Source organism: Chiloscyllium punctatum, chromosome 22 (assembly GCF_047496795.1).
Source record: "Chiloscyllium punctatum isolate Juve2018m chromosome 22, sChiPun1.3, whole genome shotgun sequence".
Taxonomy (NCBI): Eukaryota; Metazoa; Chordata; class Chondrichthyes; order Orectolobiformes; family Hemiscylliidae; genus Chiloscyllium; species Chiloscyllium punctatum.
Window position 1 is genome coordinate 49288186 of NC_092760.1, and position 19389 is coordinate 49307574.

At 37.1% G+C, this 19389-nt stretch overlaps 1 protein-coding gene across 6 annotated transcripts in view; it reads right to left on the minus strand.

The window, feature by feature from the left end:
• kmt5b (lysine methyltransferase 5B) overlaps positions 1-19389 on the minus strand; it is a 46417-nt gene that overhangs the window by 11829 nt on the left and 15199 nt on the right. For 2 of the 6 annotated variants that reach the window (XM_072592251.1, XM_072592250.1), the window contains exons 3-9: positions 16272-16425; positions 11315-11480; positions 8998-9107; positions 6640-6806; positions 3060-3079; positions 2828-2964; positions 2104-2291 (exon numbers count right to left, since the gene is read on the minus strand). In XM_072592251.1, the coding sequence (XP_072448352.1) occupies positions 2104-2291; positions 2828-2964; positions 3060-3079; positions 6640-6806; positions 8998-9107; positions 11315-11480; positions 16272-16425 (942 nt within the window). The other 4 variants (XM_072592254.1, XM_072592253.1, XM_072592252.1 and 1 more) reach the window with 4 other exon arrangements.

Below are 19389 nucleotides of genomic sequence, written 5' to 3' on the forward strand. Positions count from 1 at the left end.
TTTCACTTCCAATCACCTGAATAGGGCAGAAAAGCTGAGTTGTTTGCCTTAGAGAAAGCATTGAAAAGCAACTTAAAAAGAATTATTCAAAATCATCAGGAGTCTGGACAAGGTCGACAAAGAGAAACTGTTGCCATTGGCAAGACACTTTGCAAGCAAAAGTTGTAATGGGAGGAGGAAATTTTGTTTTTGCAAAGAGTACTTTGGATCAGGAATGCACTGCACAAAACAAAATAGCGAAGTCAGATTCAACTATGGGATATCTGGCTGGCGTGGATGAGATGGACCGATGGGTCTGTCTCCGAGCTGTATAACTTTATAAAGCCTATGAGAGAAATGAGTATTAATCAAAGGAAAATATTCAGGTCCTTTAGAGAAAGGCAGGCAACTGGGACTAGGTTTAGTTGCAGGGAGCTAGCATGGACTCGGTGGATGAAATACCTCCTTCTGTGCTGTAACCATTCCAAATATCTCAGGTAGCTAAAGAGACAGATGGTGGAGTAATTATTATTACTATAGTAGAGCGGACCAGTGGAGTACAAACATCTAGGAACATGTAGGGGCTAGCCCCAAGAGACAATCAGCCTTTGAAAAATTTCATCCTTGAAATACAGAGAGCCCAAGATAAGTTTAGTTGTAAGTTTAAATTACCAAACTGTAACTTCAATGTGAAGAAAATGAGCACAACAGGTCAGACAGTACTTCAGGAGATAAAATAGAAACTCTTCAAGTCACCAGTATGATTCATTAACTCTGCCCATCTTTCCAAAGATGCTGCCAAACAAACTACTCCAGTACTTTGTTTTAATTTCACAACTCCAGTATTTCCCTTTTATCAAACAACATTTGTTTTGTGTTAAATTTTGACAATTTACACTGAACAGCTGAAACATATGACAAATGTTGGAATTATGCAACATGGAAGTTCCTGGATGATCACAGGAAGCCTGTTTGTTGTTGAGCTCAAGGTTTCTAAATTTTAGGGCAGTTAAGGGTGCTGCATTACATTTCGGAGTGAGTTCCTAGTTTGTATATCATGGAGAGAGAAATTGGGAAGGATTTGCAAGTACGCCACATCTGTAATAATGAATGAATTCTGCCATGAAACAATAAACAGGGATAAAGACAAAGTTAAAAACAGGATATATTTCTTTGAATACATCCAATCAGTATTCATCAGGATGATTTCAGGAACTAGAAACGCATGCTCAGAGTGAAGATTTAAAATAGTGGGAGAATTTATCCCAGAATGGGTAAAAAGGTCAAAAAGCAGCTAATTGCATGTTTAAATTTCACCATGTTGTTAATCTGAAGCAAGCGATTCCTGGATCAGCACTATACAAACTACCATATTTAGTCCATTGCTGATGTCCTCAAACTAAACATGAATGCACGATAATTACTACAGATGATATGAAACCTGGCAAATAGACAGTGATTGGAATAGTTAGACTTCCAGATGTCAAAAGGATGGTGAAGTAGTTAGAAACATGGGAAATGGGAGCTGAATGGTACTGCAAAATTCTAAATGATACCATGTCTTATCAATATTGTCCAGATGTCAACAACAAATAAAATTAATAGGAAATAATATTTTCTTTCTTGCTGAGTTAATTAGAGGTAATCAATTTAAAATGGTCAAAAAGAAGAGTTTTTTTTAAGCAGTATTTCGAATGCAGAGTTGTTAATGCATGGAATTCTCTGCCATAAGGGTTATTTGACCTTTAAAAACTCTTGAGTATGAACAAATTTTAAGTGGAGAAAGATACAAGTATGGGCAAATAGCAGAGGAATCAATTTTATTTTGGACTACATTAGAAGGAAAAATCAATAGACTTAAGGGTTGTATGGTTCTTTTCCATTCCACAAAGCTCTTCAGTTTGAGGACCTGGGTTCAATCTCACTTACGCAATGATCTTAGTTGATGCAACAATTCAAATACTACAACTGACTTAAATTTGTGGATTTTGGAAGGGGAGGATCAAGTAGTTATGACAGGAGTAGGACAAGTCAGCAAAAAAGTACTCATACAGAGAATCAATGCTTTCAAGAACAAAGGCCCAAGAGAAATTGACAGAAAATAAAAGTAGTCAAACAAGATACCTTTTTCCTGAGTAATTTCTGCATCAGTGTTTGAGCTCACAGACTGGTTATCAGAATTCTTTCCATTATCACCCAACTTTTTCAATCTGTTCAAACGCTTGTCTGTTTCGCGAAGTCCATACTTGCTATTTATAACTGGCACAGGATCAGGGAGTCCAGGTTTTGATCGAAATGCACCCTGCCCACGCCTAAAGAAAGAAAACAAGCCATTTAAGTCCTCTCCTGAGATACAGGAAAATTTCCATGATTGGCCTAAATTGCCCTGTTACAAAAGCAAATAGTACCTTGATTCATTTTACTCAGAGAGAGCAAGAGTGTGCAACAAACGGTCAGTCATAAATTAATCAAAAAATGTTTATCCAAAGTTCTTAAAAGGAACTCCACCCATTTTTAATACTAAACCTAAACATTAGTTATCCAAATATTGATAATACAGCTGTTACATATTGAAACAGCATTTTTCTTGCTTTATACAACCATAAGCTCCAATGATATCTACTCAATGCCCTATAGGCAGACAAAAGTAGCATCAACTTCTGGTATGAAAAAAGTGCAATGTTACAAAGCCGAATTTATTTACAACTTAGCAGTAGGCCAGAACACACCAGGACTGGTGAACAAAAAAAATTTAAATTGTTTTTTTTTTACATATTAGGACAGAGTTCCCATTAAAAGGTACTAACTCCATATTAAACAACAAATTCAGAGGCACAGTATTTCTTACCTTTCACAAGTATAACATTCACAGAATTCATTATTTTCCCCAAAGAAACCATCTCCGTAGTAACAGGAAATTTCTTCCCCTGGTTCAATATCTCTCAATGCTTTCACACAAGCTGTATCCCGACCAGTTGATACAAACTGAAGTTATAAGAAATATAAATATAAATATATATCCATTGAATACAAATCTGATTTTGTGTTGCAAAAATCAAGAAAGCAAAAGCGTAGCTTACCTTACAGTTTGGCCTGCAGTCTTAAAATGTCAAATTGGAAAGAAGAAACAATAAAATCATTAATATTTTATCAACATGATTTAAAACTAAGAAATTTTAAAACCAACAATCTCTCCAGAATACAATATGCAGTCAACTTTTTAAATTTCCTCTGAATACTGCTCATTACCAAGTGTCTATGTTATGTCTGACCTGAGAGTATGTCATGTAGTTAGGAGGTGCTCAGAATGGTGTTCCCACTGTGGACACAAATCTCTTAAGATTGTTACTGGAGTCATTTATGATATGATTTAAAACATTTAAACTTTAGAAACCTAAGATTCATGTTATTGCTTTTTGGATTAGGGTGGGATGTGGCTACCTGACATAAAAGTTGAACAAGCTGGACCTACATCCATTAGAATTAATAATGTGATCTTAATGAGTATTGGAAGACCTTGAGAGGACTTGATAGTATGGATGCTGAAGGATGCTCCAAGGGAAAGGCTAGAACTAAGAAAGCCTGCTTAAAAAGGTCATGAGTCTTTGCAACTCAATCCACCAAAATGGGGCATTAAATATTTTTAAAACAGATGTAGATAGACTCTTAACAAATGAGTCAGTAGTTATCAGGCATAAATTGAAAGTTAAAGTTGAAACCATAATCAAATCACCAATGATCCAACTGAATGGTGGAAAAGGGCCAAATTCCCTATTACTGTTCCTAATTTTATATGTTTAATAGAAAATTGTATCTCCTATTTTGGGATTGTGCTATTTAGACCAGGAATGGAGAAACTAAGATCAGACAGAGTCAGCAAACTCAAATCAGTCAGCGAACCCTGGCAGAAAATGTCTGCAGAAAGATAGGCTCAGAATCAGGTCCACCAGTGATGCGTGCCAATAATCAACCAGTCACAAATGCATAAGCTTGGACTGTGTCCATTTGTGATGAACACACCAAAGACAGTTGCTCAGGGAAGAGGCTAAAACTGGTGATGTTTCTTTCCTGTGCCAGATAAATGATTTTTTCAGGTAACTATTTTCAGTTGTGACAATGTTGGAATCTTTTCACCAGAGGCTAAAAACTGAGGGCTCAAAAACATAATTGAGGATGCCATTTCAGTACTATCAGATGTGCTGTTGCCTTTCACATGAAAAATAACGCTAATTGCCTGCTCATGTGAATGTAAAGATGAGATGGCATTACTGTTTGCAGAATAATAATGATATCCAAATGATTAACTGTCAGAACCAAAAAGTTGAAATTCTTCCTGGTTGATTTGACCTCAGAAAATTCATGCCACCAGTTTAAAAAAAAAAGATTGTTGCTCTGGCAATCAAAATCTTACACAAGTGCTGATGGTCAAAATCTGAAACAATCTTATGAACAGATGAATTCTCTACCGGAATAGCAGGTAACATGAGGAACGAGTCCAAATAGTCTAAGACTGATAAAAGAATCCTCCTGATTCAAGTTATGTACGAACAATTCCTGATGAAGGGCTTATGCCCGAAATGTTGATTGTCCTCGGATGCTGCCTGACCTGCTGTGCTTTTCCAGCACCACACTCACGACTCTAATCTCCAGCACCTGCAGTCCTCACTTTCTTCTACATCCAGGAATCAATCTGGTAAACCTTTGCTGCACTCCCTCTATGGCAAGAGCATTCCTCCTCATAAGGAAATGAAAATTGCACCTGTAATGTTGTGTGCAGTATAACGAAGGCCCTTAATTGCAGGAAGACATCACCACTCCTGCAATTGAATCTTCTCATTATGAAGGTTAACTCATCATTTGCCTTCTTCACTGCCTGCTCCACCTGCATGCATACAGTCAGCAACTAGTACACCCAGGTCTTATTGCACTCCCTCCTCAAAATTGTAGCCAGATAGTAATTTGCATTTTTTTTTCTACCAAAGTGTATACCTTACATTTATCCATATTTCACTACATCTGCCATGCATTTGCCCACTCACTCAGCTTGTCCAAACCTCACTCAAGCATTGCTGCTTCCGCCTCACAGCTCATCCTTCTACCCAGCTTTGAGTTATCTACAAACTTTGGGATATCAAATTTAGTTCCCACATCCAAATCATTAATACATAAAGTGAATAGCTGAGGTCCTAGCACTAACCCCTGTGGTACCTTATTAAGCAATGCCTACCATTCAGAAAAAAAGATCCATTTATTCCTACTCTAAATCCTGTCTACGAATTCCTTCGTCCTCCTTTGCTGAATTCTAAACTGCTGACACTTCTCAGATTTTTTTTTTGGCTGATTTGTATGCTTCTTCCTTGCATCTAAAGTTAAAACTCTCCTTAATTTTCCTTGTAAACAATGGTTTGGCCACCTTCCTTGTTTTACTTTTACACAAGACAGGAATGAACGTGGTTACAATTCACAAATGTGCTTTGTGAATGTTTGCTGCTGCCTTTTCACCGTCATCTTTTTTAGAAATGTCCCCCAATCTATCATGGCCATTTTTTACCTTATACCATTATAGCTTCCTCTACTTAAATTTAGATCTTAGTCTCAGAATCAACTACTTCAATCTTCATCTTGTTAAGAGAAATTCCATCATATATAGTCACCCATCCCCAAGGAGACTCGCACAACTAGACGGATAATTATTCCTTTCTCAGTCTAGGATGGCTGTTCTCCAGTTGATTCTTCAACGTACTGGTCCATCTTGTATACACTCCAGTAATTCCTCCTTTAAGATACTGTTACTAATTTGATTTGCCCAATCTACATGAAGAATAAAAGTTACCCATTATGTAACATTACCTGTCTCTATTTCAGAGATAATTAATCTGCTGCTAAAAAGAGTCATCCATGTCTTCGTACTTTTAGATCGAACAATTTAAACGCTCATCCTGGCTGTTCTGCCATCTTGCACCCTCTGAATATGGTCTCATCCAAAGGTCTGTTGCCAGATTTACATCATGTCCCATTCACCTATACTGGTTCCTAGTACTGTAATAAGAGATTTATAAACTGACTCATTCTCACTTGTTTTCAAATTTATTCAAGACCCGATCCCTCCCCTTCTCCAACATTCTCTGGTTCTACAATCAAAGCATTCTTCCAATTCTCATCACTTATCCATTCCCAAATTTCTTCATTACACAAGATTGCCTAGGCCCTTAAAGCCTAGAATTCCCTCCCTAAACTTCTCATTCCATTAAGGTGATCCTGAAAACTTACATATTTAACCAAGCTTTTGGTCATCTATCCCAATGTCTTTATGTAGCTCAGTATCAAATTTTATTTGATAATCTCCTCTACAAAGCTCTATGAAACATTTATATTAAAAGATACTATATAAATACAAATGCTCTCGAATCAGGAGAAAGCAAACCATGGCTGTATTTTCCAAAATGACTGAAATTTGTGTTGTGCAACTCCATAGCTTCAATTATGTGAACTTACTTTGCTGTGCTTAGCTTTTAAACTGTCCTTAATTTGAAGCTAATTTCTTTCAAGCAAACTAAATGACTGAATTTTCAGGAAGGAATTGCATTTGAATTATAGCAATACAGTAACTATTCCTACCACAATATTCAGTGTAATTAGCTCTGATGAAAAGCTTCATACCATGGTTAATAAACGCAGCAGGTCCAAGCCAAAGCTGTGCACAGTTCTTCCTTGTAGAAAACATAACACTAAAATCATTTTCTCCATGTCGAAGAAGCAGGTTTTCTTCCATCTCTGACAGCTCTGCAATGCAGCCAACCAACAGCTCAATCTTGTCATTCTTCTTCCTACATGAGTCAAATATCATACAAAATTAAGACCTTTAGCCTGCAAAGTACGTAATAACAATATCATTCACGTCAGTAACCTTTTCTAGGGAATTTATCAATAAGTTGCAAAGCTTTTATTCGCTGCAAAAGAACTAACTCATCTAGTTTTATTTTCTCTTGATGTCAAAGCCTAACAAAATATTGGATTTTGCCTCTACATTTGATCAGACAATTCAGAGTGTCATAAATATGAAAGGCAGGTTCTGGTATTTCGCCCAAGCTTAGTATCCAAATACCAGGTAATACCTCTCCTGAAAAAAAAAGGTATTTCACTTAATAGTGTCCTGTAATCAAGTATTTTTGGGTTTGCACTTAGATTTCACAAACTTAAACTGGAATCACTTCACATGCAAAATAGTCTAATTATATCCAAAAGAAAATAGCCAGTAACTGAAGGATACAAATCTAAATATCATATAGGACATAGGGATCTCATATGAGTCATGATGTTAGTTACCATCATTACTGAAAAAGGTTCATCTCCCTTTCAATTATTATGAATGATTAAAAAGCCAGAGGTTATTTCTAACTTCTAGCTAAGAAATAGATCATACATACACAAGTCTCCAGACACAACGTCTCCACTGATTCATTAAATATTTGACCTGACCCTACATCAACAACTATGAGGAGTTAATTGGTTGAAACCATTTGTTCAATTATCTCTGCTGGTTCCCCTCCATCTTGTATGCCTCCCAAACATTTTTGGCATTGCACCCATTCAAGTCTTGAATCAGCACATCTTTCAAGTTGCCAGAAGCTGCAGACTTGATCAGTACATCAACTCACTCTTGCTACCTCCATAAAGCTTTGCTGGACATAGATTTTTTCTTACTGCTGCACAGACTTCTGAAATCAAACTAAAAATATTAATCGCCCACTGTCCTTCCAGGTGCTCATGCTGACACTGCAAATTACTTAAGTCCTTCAGTATTATCCCTTTCATTCCCAAAAATCAATCTCCTCCTCAACTGGAAACAAAAAAGTACAACTTGATCACTGTCCTTACAACCTACAATCCACCTTTAACTATAAATATTTAGAACATGTGCTGCCTTCCAAATTCCTAAAACCATCCAACACCTTTTTCTCCTTTAGGAGACTCCTTAAAATCCACCTCTCAAACTTCTCCTAACATCTCAGTCTTTGACTATACTCCTGTTAAAAGTCTTGCTAACATTATACAAAAACTAGCTGCAGTTGTACATTTGAGCTTATTTTAAGTTTCAACTTTTAAACTGATTTTCCATATTAATGAAAAATAAATTTACAAGCAGAGATCTTCAGAACTCACAACCTTGCTTCAGTGACATTTGTTCAATGGGAGCTTATTCCAGTAGATTTTCCACACTTGCTTCTTCCTCTTATACTCTGCCACAAATGATTTTTATTTGTCTCTCAATCACTTCCTTTTCCCTTGCACTAAAGTACATTTTATATTTAATTAACTCTGTCATCCAAATTATTACACAAGTCCTCATTTCTCTTTACCTGCACCCATTCCTCCCACATCAATTCCTTCCGCCTGGCTCGAAGCTTAAAAGCTATTCATCTGACCCAATTTTCAGTTCCGACAAAACATCAAGGTAGACTGTTAACTACCTCACCTATTGAATGCTTCCATTCCATTTTAGTCTTACTTGTCTTGTGGTTATCAAACTGTTATGAAAGAAATTAGCGTGTTCTGTTAAAGCAGAAAGCGTATACACACACACTCCAGATTCTATGAAAACTATTGCTTCCACCCTGCAGAATACAATTTAGTTCTTATGAATTGAAACATTCTTTCCACTACCTACTCCCCACCCCCCCCAAAAAAAAAAAGCTATTATATAGAGTCCATTGCTCCTAACATCTGCCTTTATACAATCATAGGTCTTTTCCTCTTAAACCCATGGAGTCTGAGCTAAAATCCAATGAACTGATCTGATTCCATTTTCCAATCATTTGACCCATAGTCTTGTACATCTTAGCATGACAAGCAAAAAATACTTAACTGTTGAGGGTTTCCACTCTACCAGTTTTACAAACAGAGTTCTAGATTCTCATTACCCTCTACGTTTTTTCATGAACATAGATTCGGTGTGTCATTTGAATGTCAAAACAGAATCACCACAAATCTATTACCTACAATTGGTCCAATTCTTACCATTCCCTGGTTGCAACTATCTTGGCTCCATTTTTCTCCGATGAATAACGATTACAAGGCAAAAGTTCAAATCCACTTTCCGCTGCAAACATTCTCAGATAAATGAAAACCTGCCCAAAATATATTAAAACACTTTGTAGGTATATTTTAACATATTGTAATCTTAAACAGTTGAGCTGGATGAATAAAATTGTATTAAATCAATTTCCTGTAAACACATACAAATGTTTGATTGACAGATTACTGAACCATTCTGATACTGCAATGAACTTGATGGCTTTTAATGTGGTCCAATAACTTTTATTTCTCCACAGGGGAATTGACAACATTATTTTCTCCAGCTGCATCAAAAAAATACTGGTCTAAAATGTTAAGATCTGGTGTGTCATGTCATACATGAGTGAACAAGTATGGGTAACTATTCCCACTTTGTACTTTTTTTTAATGTTAAGAACCTACACAAGTGTGGTTGATAATGTTTAAATACCTAGTGCAATTAACCAATTAGGAGTCTTTTAGCACATCACACTTCATACAATGCTTATGGTCAAACAATGTAATAGGTAGTCCAATAAATTAAAAGCACAGAGGGGATTGAAAAAGCATTGATCCCTTGCATTCTGCCACTCGAAATGTTCAATTGCCTTTGGGAATCTATGGCTTAGCCAACATCTATTATCGAAGACTCATTACTCTTGAACCAAATCGTTTCTTTGGGCAGTATGGTCAACCACATGACTGTGGGTCTGAAGTCACATGTGCGCCAGAGGTAAACTTTTTTGCCCAAAGAATAGTAGTGAATCAGAGTTACAAAATACATGATAGTTGGCCTGGTCATCGTTAAGACTAGCTCATATTCCAGAACTATTCATAGAAATTTAATTTATGATTTGTCATAGTGAGACTTGAAGATCTGTCCCCAGTGCAATAGCCTAGGACTCAGGATTACTAGTCCAGCAACATTTACATTGTGCCACTGTCACTCTCAAAATTAACTGTAAATAGTTAAAATTGCAGAAAACTATGGTGGGAAACACAACAATTCCTTCTCAGCCAAAGGACAAGACAGGATTCCACTGGAGTTGTAAAACTATTTTGTAAGGGTATAAGTGTACAATTTTAAGATTGAATTTAAGACCATATCCTCTTTAATGCAGTCTTGGAAAATCAAGTGCAGAGCTCAAAGACGTAATAAAATTAATTTACTGAGAAAGAAGATTATTTGCATCTACAAGTTTGCTGTGGAAAGATCCCACATATAGGCAATCCATTCCTTAAACTTTGACTACTATAGACTGCACAGACAAAAAAAATGTTCACAGCAGTCTGTTAATGCAGCCCAACTCAATAAAGCTTTCAGTCAGCCGAGCTTGCACAAATATTTCCTTTTTCAATAGAATCACAATGATTAGAGCACAGAAGGAAGTCATCCCATCTATCACATCAAAGCCAGCTCTTAGGTTATCCCACTCCTGCATTATTTCCCTAATGACCAGTAGTTTTATTCTTCTCCAGTTATTAACCAGTTCCCTGTTGAAAGCCACAAGTGAATCTACCACCACTACATACAGATCCTAAACTTGCAATTCTTTGACTTGTGGAAAGGGTTTCTGTCCAGACCAGTCATTCATTTTAATATCTTAACAAGTCTCCTCTCAGTCTTCTCTTTTCCAAGGGTGGTAGACTAATCTATACATATAACTGAAATATCTGATCTCCAGAACTACCATGGTATTGTTTTTCAAACAATGCCCTCATTTTCACATTGGTAAAGTGGCATGCCCTGAACTGGAGACAATACTGACAAATCAGTGTTTCACAATGGTCTACCAGAGTTTGTTTTTGTACTTGACACCTTAACTTATAAACACAAAGTTCCTGTATGCCTTAAACACTTTCTCAACATACTCTCATATTCAACATAATCCTATTCTAAAATATAGAAATATAGGCCCCACCTACCAAAAGGAACTAGAGTATATTGGGTTGGATGGAAAATGCAGAACAGTAGGCTATACAATCATAGAACATTTTATTGTTCAATAGCAAAATAAGAAAGCACACAAATATTTTACACAGTCAGACTGTCAAAACTGTCCTTGTGAAAATGAACAGATAGTTTATACTCAAGATGTAATGCAGAAAAACTTGAAAGGTTTGGAAGGCTTTCAACCTTCAAATGTTTCTGTTAAATTTGATCAAAATAATGCATTACAGGGTTGGAGCACTTGGTTTGAATCATTTAGACCCTTAAGTGTATCATGAGCTCTCCTGGAAAATGTGTCACAGAAAAATAACTAAAGCAAGCACCACGTACATGCTCCTTAAATAACTTTTCTTGACTTTTGTTTTTGTTGAGGAAATAGTGTCGTGCCCATTCTCCAGTAGTTAATGCTTTGAAGGCTTTTTCCAAATTCTCCTTCTTCTTGAAATCTTCTATTACTTCTTTGAGGTCTTCCTGTCTTCCTTTTATGGGTCGAAATCTTAAAAACAAAAAAGTTGCACAATAAACTCTATGCACAATATAAATGTTATACCCAGTGTTAACGTACTTATTGAAAACCTCTTTAAAGACATTAAGGTCAACTGGTGCAAATGTGCTGTGGAAGGATCTTATGGTCCAGTGGATAACATCCCGACCTCTGAGCCAGTGGCTCAGGTTCAAATCCCACCTACTCCAGAGATGAGTAATAACATCTCAAGTTGATAAAAAGATATATATAGACAAAATTGTTCTCCCAGTTTCTACTGCCTACAATCTTCAAAATTTATTTAAAGACAGACCAAAATGAAAACATTAAATTTGAGGAGAAGGACAGAAGGATAGAAGGAAATTATGAAGGTACTGACCATATTTTAAAATTTTCCTTAGAAGGGTGGAGTGCCAGAGGAATAAAGAATTGTAAATTTTATACTTTTGTTAAAACCTATTGCCCAGATCAAAAAAAACTACTGGTCATTCAATTTAAAATTGCCAAAAAAAAACTATGGAAAATAATCTTCACCTGGAAAAACGTGGTTTAATTGAAGACAGACAACGTGGATTTGTTAAAAACCGAATAATATTTAACTGACTTGAGTGAGTTTTTTTGAATTAACAGAGGGGAAATATAGTTGATGCTGTATACATGGACTTCCAAAATGAAATTGATGAGAAATGTGACACTTCAAAGTTAAAAACCCATGGAATAAATGAGTCAATTTCATATCCAGACAGTGGTGTCAAATGGTCCAGAGAAAAAAAATATACAGTGGAGTTTGCTAAGACCACTATTTCTTTTGATACACAAGGACCAACAAATATGCAAGCCATCATTTCAAAATTTAGATGATAAAATCTGGAAATATTGTGGACTGAGGGATGAATAGCACTAAACTACACAAGGAAATAGACAGGCTGGTGGAATTGACACTGATGAGGCCAATTTAACTTAATGCAAAGTGTTTCATTTTGGTAGAAAGAATAAGGTGGCAATATGAAACAAATGAAGCAATTCTCAAGGTAACGTGCATAAAGCACAAAGACAGCAAGGAATGCTGGGAAAGCAGTTTTTTAAAAAAAGCATATAGACTCTTGGGTTTTAAGTAGGGGCACAGAGTACAAAAACCAACACATTTAGAAGAACATCTACAAAAGAATGGCTTAAAGTATCAATAACCAATTTGGTTCGCGTGGATGCGAAGACTTTAATGGCTCCATGCACGTATCTGTTACATGAATATACAATGGAGTTATTTTCCAGATAGAAAACAAGTGTGAGAGAGAGCAAGAGTGACAGGTGATAAAGATGCTCAAGTTCAGCAAGGGTCTGAACAGAGTAGAGGGTGAAAAGATTCCATTGGCAAAATATGCCTAAAATCAGTTTTTCTCAATAGCGACAAGGAAAGCACTTCTCAAACACTAAGTGGTTAGGATATGAATTGCTTAGGTGGTGATGAAAACAGATTCAATTGAGGATTTCAAAAAAGTGTGGATAATTATCTGAAGGGCTACCTGGAAAAAAGGTGGGGAATGAACCAAAATAAGTCAACTTGAAGCAGGTCATCATAGATCAAATAACCATCTTCTGTGCTATACTCATTGTTTCAACTGAATTATAAAATAGCAATGGCCAAGAGATGAAGTTAAATGGTCTAAAAAAAAAATTGACACAAAGTTTGAGGTAAAGATTTTATGAAATCTGTTCTGGCCTTCATAACAAGGCAAGTGAAACTTGATAATTACATTTAAAAGTTTGATGCAATAGCCCTCCTTCACCTACATGGCCGCAATCTTTAGGTTGCCACACAAGCTGTGCATAAATAGGCCCCATTAAGCAAATATGCATGCAGGGTCTGCAATTTACAAAAATTACAGAGTGTCTACTGATCAGGTGTAGCTAGGACCCTCAGTGACCTCAATTAGCTTGCTATTTAAATTTTCCATATTCAATTAAATACAAAACCACGCAACCAATCCTAATTTATCCCTTTAAGCCAGGTAAAATTCTGAAGATTCTACATTACAACCCCTCCAAGCCAATTGATAATTCCTGAATTGTAGCACCCAGACTGGAACAGAGTACTCAGGAAAGTAAGTATAAATATATCTAACTAAACGTCCATTCTCCTTGTATTACAAAATGCCAAACTGTACAAAAAAGGAGAAAAAAAAAGGTGTCTGACCTTAAGCATCGAGTGCATAGTCCATCAAGAACTTTGCCTCTGAAAATCCCTTGCAATAAATAAGATTAATTGGTTGGGATGCAAAAACTGATTGAAAAGACCTGACACTCTCTGAACTCATTTGGACATTATTTTTTTTTAAAAGTTTCTACAAACTAAAAATCGAGCAAAAGTCAGAAGAAAGACCGGGTGCAAAATGATCAATTGAAATGTAAGAAACAGCATAAGCTACTAATTGAGGCAGGGTCATCAACACTGCCTGTTTCAATGCCCTCATAAGGAACTAGTTATGTAACAAAATTAGATCCTGACTGTAGTTTTGGAAAGACTTTAAAAACCTAACCGCTGAGCTTGGGTGATAATTAACTAATTACGAACTTATGAGTGTCTAATTTCTTGCTCTTCTTCATCGGATCAGTTCATGGTGGGTGGGACTAACATCACAGAGTGCCCTTAGTACTTTCCCTTAGTGGCCATTCTCAACATTTATCAATGTCTTGTGAGCCAAACTGATTTTAAATTTATCAGGAGAAACAACATTGACTAATTTTCTTCCCCACATGGGTCTTCAATGGAAACTGGGACCATATATTCTGGATAGCTCAGTTTCCTCATCAACTGTCAGATCAAAAGAATTTGTATCATGCAAAATTCATCCTCTCCCACATCCTAGTCTAATTAGAATTATAGAGTCACTGAAAGCCATTGACAAAACATTAACTGTACCACAGCAGATATTATTAATAATAACTGGTGAGATACACAAATACAGATGTTACATTAAATCTAACATTGCGTTTAGACAACTACTACCCCTCCTTTTAAAAGGCTACGCATTGGGCAGTACAGAGGCTCAGTAGTTAGCATTGCTGCTTCAATTCCACCCTTGGGCAGCAGTCTGTGTGGAGTTTGCATATTCTCCCCGTGACTGCATTGGGTTTCCTCCCACAGTTAAAAGGCGTGCAGGTTAGGTGGACTAATCATGCTAAATTACCCATTGTATCCAGGGAAGTGCAGGCTAGGTGAGTGAGCCATGGGAAATGCAGGAATATAGGGATATGATGGGGGGAGGTGTTCAGTCCTTCAGAGGATTGGCTTGGACTGATGGGCCAAATGGCCTGCTTTCATACTGTAAGGATTCTAATGATTTTTCCTGTTCAAGACTGCCACTTAAACCTTTGCACATTTCACCCACAGCCTAGAATTATTTGTTGATAATAAGGGAATGCTACCTTTGTGCTGGCTTCAGAGTGTCTCATTTGAAATGCTTTCTAATTTATGGAAGAACTAATAAATAAAACTACTTTTCATGCTCAATTCCACAAAATATTTTTTTATTGAAAAAATGGTGAAGCAAAATGATCTGGTTGGCATTGCATGGAGACAGAACATTGAGCCAAGCACCCAAATGAACAGGCTGTTTTTTCAGATACGGTCAGTCTTTCTACATCCATTTTGATAAAGGAGTTGCAGTGCCACATATAGGAATTAACAAGGATTCTCATTCAGCAGTTTATACTCTAACAGCAAGACAATCAGCACATTGAAAATGAAGAACTCACCACACAGGAAAACACCACAGTGCTTTCTTTCTGTCACGATGATACACACTGCAATAACAGCTTTGACTTACCGTTTGTTTTACTTAACTGATGCCCCCAGATATTCTTTTTGCAAATTAGCACCAGCGAACCTTCATCGTTGTGGGACACTTCATGTTAATTTGTCCCAATTCGAGCAAATCAGACATATTTTAATTTGAATATTTTCTTCAAGTTTTTAAAAATTAAATTACACAAAATATTAAATCAATTTGCAAATCTCACCATCTTTTACCCACAAATGGTAACAGTTTCCACCTGTTTAATCATATTGACTTTCATTGAATTTTTTTTTCCAAAAATGTTGGGAAGAAAATAGTCAAATCTGTTTTACTATACATTACAGACATAATATTTTGCTACCCATCATTTTCAACAATTGACATATAAAATAAAAGTTATCAGAACCAAAAAAAACCAAAACAAAAGTGGGCCAGGTACTTAACAGGTACCTTTCAATTGTTTAAATTTGTAAAAATGCTTGGCTTTTAAAACAATAAAGAGGAAGGGGGAAATGACTTGGATTTGGGAAGAGGACTGAACCTATATACTGAACATTTTAAGTCATACAGCCCTATACAGCACTTGCCTCCCAATTAGGAGGTCATGGGTTCGAGTCCCAGGACTGCCTGCTACTTGAATCCCCCTACCTCAAATCGGGTCAGTTTGGTGGGTTCTTGGCAAGGCTGCAAGAGCGTCGCGCAGAAGCGAGGCGTTCCATCTCGGGGGAGGTAGGAGGAACTGACATCGTCAGGCTCACCCCATTTCAGTCACACCTGCCTGCCAAACACGGAGCGTTATTGATGGCGGTCATCGAGAGGTCCGCGGCCCAAACCATCCCACCCTCCTGGTTGGAGGAGGATGTGAGGTGGTGAGCAACCTACAACAGGAGAAAAATGGGAGAAAAAAAAAAAATAATTTTGTGTCGCATCCACAAATAGATTACAATTTACCGCTAATGCATTGGCAATCTATTTAGATTTGAAAACTGGAGTGGATGATACTTGCCTGACATACCTGGTGTTCATTTTGTGTGTCTGGAAACCCAGGTAAGGATCAAGGACTAAGCTTGTTGCTAGGTCATCATTTTCACACAGCTCTTTGGCTGTCATTCCAGTGGAAGGTACGTATCGAGAGCCATGACCCTCAAAACCCATCATGCCTAAAAAAAGACACATTTTATATTGGTTGTGCCTTAAATTGGCATTTAGAAAAAAAAAAGGAACCTGCATTTATATAGCACTTTTCATGATTCAGGATGGTCCTACTTGCTTCACAAAAACAATTGAGTTGAATAATATCAAATCTTAATTAACCTATTCAATTTGCCATTAAAACACATTGCAATAAAAACCCCTCATACAGTAGGTACGTATATTTCCTTATGTTCACATTCAACACTTCAATTTTCAATGCCACTCCTTGAATCAGCCTTCAAGTGGATCACATCCATATAAATTGGACAAAAAAAAGCATTCTAAATTATACAATGTTCCATTAAAGTCAAATGAACTGGGAGATCTGGGTTCAGGCCCCACCTGTTCCAAAGTTGTGGAATAACATCTCTGAACAGGCTGATTAGAAAAGAATTTCAAAGTCAAATGGAACTGAAGAATCAAATCTCATATTTAAAATGACAATAATTGCCATTCACCCCAGTCTCAAGTTCTTTAGTACCACATAATTTCAGTAGTCTTAAATATGATTTTGTTGATAGATAAATCCATGCTGACAAAGTTATAGAAAGGAAGAGTAGCCTCACAGAATAAATACCTTACATCCACAAAAAGGTCAACTGTCATACAGATTGCACAGAACTAAAAAAAAATCACTTTCAATTTTTAAATAACTCCAAGTTCAAAACAGTACTGGTCAAATAACATTAGATTTAAATCACAGATTGTAACTGTTCATCACTGTTCCTGGCTCAGCCAGCATATGTTGCTCACCCAAAATTGCGGGTCATTCTATATTGCTGTTTGGAATTGAGCTCCAGAATTTTGACTGAGCAACATGTTTAAGCAGTGACAATATAGTTTAAAATCAGGATGCTGTGGGGCTTGGAAGGCAGCATGCAACAAGAGATAGTCCACGTTTGCTGCCTTTAGCCACCTCAGGTGGTTGAAGGTCTGGATTTGGAAGTCGATTGAAGCTGCTTTGGCAAATTGTCACTATGTACTTTGTATATACAGCACACACTGCTGCTGTGGACAGTCAGTGATGGGGAACTGAAAGTTGTCAGATAGGATGCAATCAAATCTACTATGTCCTTGATACTGTCAAGTTCTAACCAACTGATCCAAGTGGAGAGAATTCAATCATACTGTTGATTTGTGTCTTTGCCATACTGAACAGGCTTTGGGGGAGAATCAGGAGCCATGTTACTCACCTCTGAATTTTCACTCACTACCTCATGTAGCCACAGTATTTACTAGCCAAACCAGTATAATTTAGTCTTCTAATGGTAACCCCCAACAACAGTAATCCATCTGAATGTCAAGTGAGAACAGTTACATTCTTTTTTTTGTTGGAGATGATAATTTACTCACACTTGTGGACACAAACATCACACTTTTTAGCCAAGCATGAAATATTGTCTGGTCTCACATAGAAACAGTGTCCAAATGCAAGCTGAGAAATGGTAAATGGTGTTGAATATCAATGAATGCGCAGCAAATATGCCCACCTTTTGATCAGGCAATTGAAGGCAAATCATTGATAAATCAGATGACTGGAATCTGACACTAGTCTGACTTCTAGTGTTGGCCTGGGACTCAGTTGATGAACCTCCAACAACCAAAACTAATTTCCAACTAGTGGCAAGTTTTCACTCATTGCTGCTTCACCCAATTTTGCGCAGGATCCTTAACTCCATACCATCAAGCAGGCCGTTACTCTCATCTCATCTGTCCATTTTTGAACCAAGGCCATAATGAGATCAGAAGCAGAGTAGTATTGGTTGTTCTCAAGGTGAGGTTTCTGTTGATCAAGTTCTGCTCAATAGTACAGTTGCTGACACCAACACTTTTCTGTTGATCATGTGCACGACTCATGGGTGGCAGCTGACATTTTGTGGAAAGCAAGACCTGGGCAATTTTCATATTGTTGGGGAGATGCTGATGTTGCAGATGCACTGGGCCAACTTGATGAGACATCTGAAAGATGAATCTTGTGTTCAATTGCCAAGATGCTGGCCATGGTCTTTCAAATATTCAGGAACTCCTACGGATTCTTGATATCACATGGAATAAATCAAATTATTGGTAATGATGGGGACCTCAGAAAGATGCCAAAATTGATCATTCATTCTGAGAATGCTTCAGCATAGTCTTTTGTATTATCTTTCCTAACGTTGAGTGAACAAAGCTGTGCATCCACCTCCTCCGGATAGTTGTTTTCACTGTTCATTAGTCACAACTGGATATGAAAGAACTCTAGAATTTTGATGTGATCCATTGGTTGTGACATTACCTAGCTCTGTCTGTCATATGTTGGTGCTGCTGCTGTTGTTTGGTTTATAAATTGTCCTTTGTTGTAGCTTCACTAGTTGATACTTCTTAAGTTACATCTGATGCTGTTCCTGATATGGCCTCCTGCCATACTGTTCATTGAAGCACAGTTGTCCCTAGGTTCGATGGCAAAAGAAGAGTGTGCGATGCAGAGCCCAACTCTGATGTGATAGTTTGTGGTTGAATAATTCTCCTGCTTCTGTTGGTCCACAGCACCTCATGAATGCTCAGTTTTGAGCTGTTAGATGTGTTTTGAATTCATTCCATTTACCAAGTTGGTGATGTCACACATTGAAAGGTATGCTCTGAAAAGATGGGGATTTTGTCCTCGAAAAGACTGCAGACATCACTCCTAGCTCAGTTGTCATGGGCAGTGGTCATGCTAGCTGCAACATATGGATGCAATGACAACAGTCTAGTAGCTGTTAGTTAGGCTTGTAAAATCCACTTGGTATTAGGAGGGAAGCTGAAAATTTATATAGTCAACTGCCTTAAATCACAGCTCCGAAGAACTTGAAGTCTTTCATCATCAATTCAAATTTTGATTTGCAGTCAAAGTGTAAACATATTAGTTCTGTTAAATTCCAAAACTAAATACAAAAAAATTAAGTCACTTA